Source organism: Toxotes jaculatrix, chromosome 16, assembly GCF_017976425.1.
Source record: "Toxotes jaculatrix isolate fToxJac2 chromosome 16, fToxJac2.pri, whole genome shotgun sequence".
In the NCBI taxonomy this organism is placed as follows: domain Eukaryota; kingdom Metazoa; phylum Chordata; class Actinopteri; family Toxotidae; genus Toxotes; species Toxotes jaculatrix.
In genome coordinates, this window is record NC_054409.1 from 22,903,653 (window position 1) to 22,913,521 (window position 9,869).

General features: G+C 47.3%; 1 protein-coding gene across 4 annotated transcripts in view; it reads left to right on the top strand.

Annotated features, from left to right (window-relative positions):
* The window catches only part of lhfpl2a (LHFPL tetraspan subfamily member 2a), a 30,931-nt gene extending 23,492 nt beyond the window's left edge, over nt 1–7,439 (top strand). For all 4 annotated transcript variants that reach the window (XM_041058752.1, XM_041058751.1, XM_041058753.1 and 1 more), the window contains 2 exons: nt 338–1,115; nt 6,192–7,439. In XM_041058752.1, coding sequence (XP_040914686.1) covers nt 695–1,115; nt 6,192–6,448 — 678 coding nt within the window. In that variant the 5' untranslated portion in view covers nt 338–694 and the 3' untranslated portion in view covers nt 6,449–7,439. The remainder of the gene's footprint in view (nt 1–337; nt 1,116–6,191) is intronic.
* The last annotated feature ends 2,430 nt before the right edge of the window (nt 7,440–9,869 follow it).

The window sequence follows — 9,869 nt, forward strand, 5'->3', positions numbered from 1 at the left end:
TGAGGATCCACTGGGAGTGGAGAGTACAACGAGTGCCCTGATCACAAATCCTTAAACATAAACACACTGAAAACAGAAGAGGCCCACTTCAAACGAACATATCCCTACACAACTCATTAGACCCCCTCCTAAACATCTACACCAGGAGCCTCCCTTCCTCCTCCGTCTGCTCCTCCTCCACACTTTCCTCATCCTCCACTTTTCTGCTTCTGAAAACAAAATAAGAAAACTCAAATTAATGATCGTCTCAGTGCCTCTTCCGTACGTGCAATTACATTTTACACATGCAATTAAAGCGCTCACCCTGTTGTTCCGTCTCTGTGTTTTTATCTCTTAGGTGTGTCTGATGTGACGCCAGCGGGCTGGCTCAGGGGACGCAACTTCAGTACAATGTAGACACCAAAAACCAGACAGAACAAGAGTCAGAACACCGAGCCGACAAACGGAGGGTGAGTCCAAGGCGGAGGAACAACAGCTGTGCCGGAACGACACCGGCAGAAGATAAGAAGTGAAGGAAGCAGAGAGAAGAGAGGGAAGCAGCTGACTGTGAATCATTAACGTGAACCTTTTCTTACGCCTCCGCCAGAGAAGGATCACAACCTGAGCTCTCTGCCTTTTGAGGGCGTCCGAGCCACAGTCCACCTTTCCACCTCTCGGTAAACCTGAACGGAGGGAGACTCCAGCTGCCGTCAGCATGTGCCATGTCATTGTCACCTGCCGCTCCATGCTGTGGACTCTGCTGAGTATCGTGGCCGCGTTCGGAGAGCTCATCGCCTTCATGAGCACTGACTGGCTGGTGGGATACCCCCGCACTCCAGATGCCGTCTTCGGCCCCCATGGGGCCACCGCAGCCGGAGAGGCCTACAGGCCCACTTTGGGCATCTACGGCCGCTGTATAAAACTGCCCCACCTGCAGCGCGGGATACTGTGCGGGCCGTATGCAGTGCACTTTGGGGAGATTGCCAGCGGGTTCTGGCAGGCTACTTCTATCTTCCTGGCAGCAGGGATCCTGCTGCTGTGTGCCGTGGCGTTCATCTCGGTCTTCACCATGTGCTTCCAAAGCATCATGAAGAAGAGCATCTTCAACGTGTGTGGACTGCTGCAAGGGATCGCAGGTGAGCCTCACACACGACACACACACATTTAATTGACCTTTAAAATCTCTGTTCCAAGCCTCAGCTGGCTCTTGGTCAGGTTAAGGTGTCTTAAGGTTTCAGTACACTTCATCAGAACTGCTTGTGAGGTGGTCAGAGAGCTTCAGAAACCCCCTCTTCCAACATCCGTCCAACATCGTCACCGCATCTCCCTCCGTACGACGGCCGGCTTTTCACTCCACCTCTGAATGTGGCTGTTGAGAACAACCATAAACACATTTGATTTCCGATGTGGTCGGAAAACACGGGGACTCGCTCTGTTTGAGCTCAGCCTGACTTTTAGTTCCACCCGTGGATGTGGCCTCGGCCACCGGATCAGTGCACACCTCCAAGCCACACTCAAAACAATATCAATAAACCTGTTATATTTTTTAAATTCACACTTGAATCTGTTTGATTCCTCTGTAACTGATAAAGCTTGAAATGTTTATGTATGGTTTTTTTTTCAGTGCAGTGAAATGTTAAAGCGTGTTCAGCAGACAGTTACAGTTCTTTGGACTGGAAACGAAAGACGTGGATGAGTTGTGCTGTAAACTCATGAGCACAGAGGAGCCTTAAAGCTACCTCAGGTCATAAAACCCTTATTGTTTCTGTTTATTCCACCGTTTATCAAGGTAAATGAAAAGTTATGCTCTCAGCCGAACGCATTCATTACGAGCACCACAACTCCCACTGCTTGAATTATGTGTTTGATTCTTGTGGAGCCTTCGGTGAACTTTTACCCAAGCAGCCGGGAGTTTAAGAGACACTGCAGCTTGTTTCCACCCTCAGGGCCTGTCGCTCGCTGCAGCTGCCACCCAAATATTTACTTTCTGCCCAGTCAGTTGGAGCTTTTCTGACACTTGATTGATCAAAAAAGAAAAAAAAACGCATGTATCTGGGTTTATGTGTGAAGGGTGTGTGTGTTCTGTGTCTGTGCTTGTGTGTGTGAGAGGCCAAATCTTGGGCCACTTTGACTCACTGTGGTGAATTATGGAAGGGAGGAGGCCATGAGATCATGCTCGCTGAACCTCCTCTTTTCTTCACAGACTGTAGCTCTCAGCTCTCTGGTGATTATGGCTGTCCTCCCCCACGGTTGTTTATTGTGCAGGCCCCAAACAGAAAAGGTGGGGGTGTGGTGACGGACATGCCAAACTGTACGCCTGTGCAGCCCCGCTGGCCTGGGACATGGCTTCGGTCCGTTCAGCCGATGAATGCTGAATAAGCCTGAAACAGCTTCATGTGAATGTTTGTTTAGTTTACACTGTTTACCTTTACTTCACCTGTCTGACTATAGTTGGATAAGTGACGATTGATACTGTTAGACGACAGAAATCTTTCAGCCATCAGAGATTTTGCTGTAACATTCAAACCAGGGGAACTGACCCTTGAATACCGTACCTCTGAGTGTATTAAGACATTGCGGGCAGTGATGCAAATCAGTGAGCAGGACTCCTTAAAGGCAATATTTGGATTTTTGTATGATTTTTGCTTCAGTGTGACGAAGTACTTTAATTTGTCAGGAATTTAATCGGCTGGATTTGCCAGAATCAGACATTCCTTGTTCCTTATTTCATGCGTAAACAGTTTCATAACGGATTTTCCAGAAAATCTGCAGTCGGATGGTTAAAGGAATGTTGAAAGATTTTAAAGGAAAACTCCACAGAAAATCTTTTAGCTATCAAATACCGATCACAGCTCGTGTTGCAGGATCTTGTACCTTCAGTATAACTGTCAGCACAGTAGGTTTACATCACATCAGATCTGGTGTTTACCATCTGGAGTCTGGGAGACATGGCTAAGGTAATGAAAATGGGGAAATGCACTGCTGAGTGTCTTCATTGTGGAGAGGATGAGGATGTGGAAGAGGAAGAGGAAAGGGGGCGAGGAGAGCTTCAAACAGCTGAGGAGGCAGGAGGGTTTCCTCCGTGAGCTACGGGGCCGATAACCCTTTACTCATTTCAACCACGGGAAGAGATAAGACCCAGCCAGTTGCTGGCATCCAGCAGTGTCACTGCCGGTGTGCCTTTGGGCTTGCTGTTCCTCCGACGTTATTCATCAGTCAGTCAGTGTGCATGAGGGTCTCCAACTTGATTGCTGTCTTTCCATGAGGCCTGTGAATGATATCAGTCTCAGTGATATCCACCAGCAGCACCACCACACCGACTTTCTACTAATCATTATTTCCACCGCGCCTGCCGACCCTCCGGTAATGAGAAAACTGGAGCCAGACGGCAGATGTTTGGGGAAGTGATTGACCTCAGATGGGAAGATCGTGATACCGTTGCCAGAGATGGTCACGTCATTGCACTGGAGTACCTCCAAACCCCGTTAACCTAATCTTCACTTGCACTGATGTCACTTGTCCTTTTTACTTGAGACATTCTTGTCCCCTGTGACACGCTCTCTGATGCTGTCGGTCAGTTTGAGCTCAGGTGGTTTTAAGATTTAAATCCATTCCCTTTACGTAATCGAATGGCTAAAACAGACTCTTCTGCCGAGTCCTTGTGTCCTGCAGCTGCACATTTTAGGGCCCCTGCAGACTTCTTCTGCACTAGTCAGACTACCTGTCAGGGAATTCTCTGTACATTCACTGAAATCCCTTTTTTCACTCGTTCTCATTCATGTTGAGAAGGATTAGAGACAAGACGGCAAACAAACTCAGCCGTAAAACTGTCTCCAGTGCTTGTGCGTTGGGTGTCAAATGCTTTTATTGCCCCCCATAAACTTTCCCTCCGGCCGTGAGTCACAGGAATAATCACAGGTTTAACCGTTGACCGTGACTAAGTTCCAGGCTGGAAGTGAAGGGGAAAAAAAAAAAATCTTACAGGAATTTACACGTCACTGTCCAGTGGTGACTCCCGGCTGACACCCGGGGAAAGCAGCATCACTGGCTCTTACTGATAAATACTCGGGAATCCCGTTTCTTACCAGCTTTTCCGGGATATCTCTGTTTACAGTGGAGACAATGGTGATAAGGCTGTTTAATAATGACACCACCCGCATGTCAAGCAAACATGCACTGTTAAGAAAGCCCCTTGGTTTCTGTTTTACAACCAAGAGAACAATTCCGTAGTAGTAGCCCGGCCCAAAGCAGTGGACTGAGCGACAAACTTTGACCCGGTTGCCAAATGTATGTCGGTGTTGTTGTCCGGTCAGAAACCGATATGTTGGTTCCATCATCCCTTTTCGTAAAAACATGCCACAAGGTTAAGAGAAAAAAATGAAAACCCTGAAGACTTAAAACAGAAAGAGGAAAACACTCCCTCTCTTCCTTTACTCTTCATGAGGTGGACCTGGTTCTTTTTTTTTTTTTTTCCTGGAAAGGAGAAAAGTGGCCAGATTTCTTGGAGCAGAGTGCAGACCTGCTGCGCTGTGTTACAAGGTGGAGGCCCGGGGAGCGGAGGTTAGAAAGGAGGGGGGGGGGGGGTGGGGGGGGGGGGGACGTGTTGGTATGGTTGGATGGTTGGTTGGTTGGTTGGTTGTTTGGTTGGTGGCAGCCATCAGAAATAGATTGATGGTGGAGAATTGACAGTTTGGAAGTTAACAGAGACAAGAGCCAGTGCAGAGGGAATAGTGAGGCTGGAAGGGTGGAGTGCAGCGGGATATTGGGTTAGAAGGTGTGTGTGTGTGTGTGTGTGTGTGTGTGTGTGTGTGTGTGTGTGTGTGTGTGTGTGTGTGTGTGTGTGGGAAATGGTGGGGGGGGGGGGGGGTCTTAGGAGGGGTGGGGTTGGGAATTAAAACCATACCTTCAATCCATCACTGAAGCCAGTCTGGACGTCAGGGCAGTGCAGCAACATGTGGAAAGAATTTATGACCTAGTTTTCATTTCCTTGTTTAATACGATATTGGGTGCTTTAAGAGCAAGAGAATGGGAGGAGAAAGAAAGGAAGCAGAGAGAGAGAGAGAGATTAGTAGAGAGTGAAAGGAGAGAGAGAGAGCTTTACCTCCACACTTGTTTTTATGAAGCAAAGCAGCGAGACCTGCTCGACGACGGAGAGCGAGTCGGGTGAAAACATTAAGACTGAAATTTTCATTCCCTGCCTGGTTCATTTATTATCTGTAACTTTATTATTGTAAATGTTTCCTGCTGAGCTGTGATTGGTGGCAGGCCCCTCGTCCGGCCAGCTGACTGATCCACTACTGTGGGAGGAAGCGCAGGGCTGAGCAAACCATGCAAACAGCAAATCTTTAAAAAATGCGTTGAATTTGGTTCCCTCCAAAAAAAGGCCTGAGAAGGCTGAAAGTCCTGGATATTTTCCCTGTCTGTCGTAAACAGTATCATAAAGTAAAACTTCAGGCTTCGGGAGACAGTTGCTAAGAAGCTCGCTACCTCGTACTGAGTCGATATCAACATACTTTATTTGTTGATCTGTCGTCCATCAGTTTGCTGCCATGTATCTGGGTCCAGTAATGGACATATTAACAGAGGTGTCATGGGGTCCCAGCGTCTGTCCCCTTTTTGTTCTGTGTGGTCTTTCAAAATGAAACCTCCTGACATAAAACTACTAAGAAGCTTGTTTATAGGCCTGTAGGAACAGTGTGTGTGTGTGAGAAAGAGTACTAAAGTGTTAAAGTCAAGTCAGCACGGCAGTAGAAGTGGGTCACAGCAACACAGGAAGTGACCCCGTCCTTCCACCAAGACACAGGACGCCGGAGGGTCGGCCAGGGACTGGGGGCTGGCGGGAGAACCCTTCGGCTACCTTTTCCTGTTGTTCTCGTCTCTCCGTTGTGCGCTGACCTGACAGGATTATGTGCCAAGAGTCAGGCCTTCAGTTGCCGTACCGAAGGTCTTGCTGTGGTTATCTTTGGTCACATTTCAGAGAGTCGTCAGGAAATCGTTTCTGCGTGGTGTGACATTCTTCCCTCGTCCTTCGTGATGGGATGCTTTGAATGCCAGGATGGATGGCACTGTGGCAGGAAATGTTTTGTGTGGTGCTCCCACGGATAATTTGCTGCAGTCATCAATAACCACAACAGTTTCTCATTGCTTCTGTGTGTAAACCCTGTTTTTAAAGCCATCACCATCAGCTGAGTTCCCTGTTTCTCTGCCTGCAGGTCTGTTTCTGATCCTGGGTCTGATGCTGTACCCTGCTGGCTGGGGTTCGGACAAGGTCCAGCTGTACTGCGGTCTCGACGCGGCTCCGTACCGGGCCGGGCTCTGCTCCATGGGCTGGGCCTTCTACACCGCCATGGGCGGCACCGTTCTCACCTTCATCTGCGCCGTCTTCTCGGCTCAGGCCGAGATCGCAACCTCCAGCGACAAGGTCCAGGAGGAGATTGAAGAGGGCAAGAGCCTGATCTGCCTCCTCTGAGGGCTCAGATACTTTAGTCCTGTTGGGGAAAAGAGAAGAAGAAGCAGAAGAAGAAGAGGAAGCAGTGAGACAGGCCAGTAAGGATCAACGCCTGCTCTTGTGCCTGTTCTCATGAGGCTGGCTTGTGAAAAGGAGGCCCCTGCATTGTTTACCACTAAAACTGACTCTTATTTTGTCTCTGTTCTGTGTTTACGTGGGAGAAATCTACAAGTGCCAAGTTTTTTCTCAGTGTGTGTCTTTGCCTTTCTGCCACTAGAGGTGCTGTGTCTGTTATTGTATTCATGTGTAACCCATGTGGAAGCCCAGACGGGCCTTTGTCTGTCACCACATGCTCTGTAAATAAGTGTGATTATATATATTTTGTACATAGTTGTGATCGCAGATTGATGGTCAGCTTGATCCGGGCTGGGCTGATGAAGTCACTCTTGCCTTAAAAAACAAACAAACGAAAAAATAACAAAAACAAAACAAACAAAAAAAAAACAACACTGGTGTTTTTGTCGCCAAGCCATGACCAGTAAACCTGGAACTGTTTGCCACGTCTGAGTATTAACTCAGCAAGGGAACCACTACACAGTCAGAATAAACTACTCGCAGAATCAATGGCCTTTAGCTCAGAGTGGATGTCCTTTAAAGCTTACAGAATGTACTGTTATATGAATGATTCATGTGTTTGCAGACCCTTGAAATGTATCGATGAAACACAGACTGCGCGGGGACGAGCGGAGGAAGCCCCGTGGTGCGTCTCGTTCATCCTGAAGTGAAGTGAGCGTAATCCTAGCCTAAGCTGAAAGGTGACCCGTGAAGGGTCTCTGCCTGGTCCTCCGTCAGCAGACATCCTGTAATCTGTGCACAAAGACATGGACTGAAAGATGAGGACACATAAATGAAGTATTGCTGTTACTAGTAATGTCTGGTTTCAGGGAATCTGTTGAGTCATAGATAGTGTCCTATCTGTTCTCATTTGTTTCTGCCAAACGAATAAAAAGAAGGGGGAAAAAAAGAAGAGTTTGGTTTCAGTTTTTAACCGGTGAACGCTTCACTGTGGGGACGGGGGAGGAGGGGGGAGGGAGGACACGCAGCAAGTGGAGCAGTTTGGTGCAGAGACCTTGGTTTGGCCCTTGAGGTGGGGGTGGGAGGGTAACGTTTTCCAGCCAGCGGGTGATCAGTTTTTCCACTGATGCAGAACTGAACTCCCCACGTGCGTCTCTCTGTGTCTTTGTGACCTATGAGGGAATCTTCATATGTTTCATGGCCCTGTGATTGTTTTTTGTCTCTTTGTAGTCTTTGTAGTCATTTTGTGTGTTTTTACTATGATTTTGTGTCTCCTCGTGTCCGTTTTTGTCCCTTTACCGTCATTTTGTGTCTCTTTCAGCGACATTTTAAAAGGAGTTTGTGCAAACTGAGTTTTAAAATCACATTTCCTTCAGTGATTCCAAACACAAACCTTCTCTGCAAATTTTCCGGCAGTAACCTGTTTTTGGCTTTAAACATAACTGATCAGGTTATAAGTTCAACTAAATCTTTAGATGTTGTTCTTCTTCACTTGATGAACAGTCTTTTTGTTTGTTCTCCTGAATCCACCTTAGTTATGGTTCATATTATTCTCTTCTCTGCAGTAAACCAGCAGACAAACTGACCTGTGTACTAATCAACATGCAGTGGTGGCAGTTGACTCCTGACATGCTCATATTCAAACTGTCCAGTGAAAGTGAGGAGGCAGCTGTCTCCCCCTGTTCTCATCCTCTCTGATTCTCTCTGCAAAAAAAAAAACACAAACTGAGAGGCAAAACTTAAAAGCCTCTGGCAGTGAAACAGGCCTGAATTTCAGATTGCACGATTTGTCATGTGCCTAATCTGGAAGTCATCAAGCTCTGTGTTTAGTTTGAGTGCACTGGTGGAGGAAGGCAGCCACAGGGTTGTGCCAGAGGCTTCTCTGTAGTCCACATGCAGGGAGGAACATCTGGGGAGGGAGTCATCGTTTTGTAATAACACACACACAAATACACTCACACATAGACACACACACAGGTGGTGCACAAGTGTGAGCGTTTGGTAGCTGGGGAAAAGACAGCACACAGAGGTTAGATGTGGGAAATGTTCGGTTGTTGATTTGAAAATTTGAGCAGTGGTGAAAGAAACAGTCAGAGCCTTTATTTAAATAAAAGTACAAATACAACTATGTAAAAATACAGACTTACAGAAGGATTATCAGCCAAATGTCCTTAAAGGATCATAAGTAAAAAGACTAAATCTGCAGGTGAAGTTAAATGGTTTAATCCAGTGGTTTGTAACCTCAAGGTCAGGCCTCTCCAAAGGGTCACCAGGTCAATCTTAGAGGCTGTGAGATGGTTTATGTGAAAGGATGAATCAGTGATGTGTTCACAGCATCAGATATTCTTTTTGCGAGCAGCAGAGCGTTGAATTATCGGATGTTTACAGGAGTTTTCCGCGAGTCTTTCACAGACGAGCAGCCCGGTTCAACCTGCAGAAGTTTCTGAAGCCTGGTGTAACACGCTCTGCTGCCAGGGAGGAAATAATTTCAAGATGAGAGAAAATAAATTCTTAGCGTCTCCTGATAGCGTCTCAGAACCGGGGAGAAAGTCTGTCCAACGGCCAAGAGCTAGGGCTGCAACAGATGATGAGCTCAGAGAGACTGAACATGATTCTGAGGCTTCAGCAGTCTGACAGGAGAGATTGTGAGTCTGTGACTGATGTGGGTTTTACATGTTTTATACAGGTTTTACTGTATTTCCGGTTTAATTTACATGAGAGAAAAGGCCTCAGGGATGAGGTCTCTCTCCTCCTTTGATTAATCATATTTCCTGTCCTCAGAAAATCTTGTCATGTCATCATGTTTGAGCAAGTTTCCCTCCGTCCATTTACTCTAAGCTCACATCTACCAAATGCTGATCAGTGTCTCAGCTGAATCCATCCAGAGACAGCAGCGAGCAGAGCCGCCGACAGCCAGAGGAAGAGCATGTCTCAGCCTGGACCGACGGCGAGCAGCAGGCCGAAGACTGTCGCTGTTTTCACACACACACCCCTAAAGAGGAGAAGCCACTGAGTCCGTGAGAGACTGTTATTCCTCCTCTGTGCCCCTTCCTGCTGGCAGTGAGCTGGCTCTGAGACCAGCTTCCTCTTTTGTGAGAGTCTTGTTCTGCTTTATTTCACACAGGACTGAAGCCCTCGGCACCTGGTCCTGAAATTGAGAGTGTGTGCTGTTTATTTACACAGGTCTCTTATTGCCACTGCTGCTATGAACAGTACTGCAAAGAAAAAGTGGATCTGCCGGGGTGGTAAAAGCCCCCCGCCTGCTGAACTTTATTAAACATGATCCATTAAACAGAGAGGACACAGAAGACAAGTCCAGGAAACACTTAATAAGTGATTGGGACGCACTGAGCTCTCACCCAGCGCA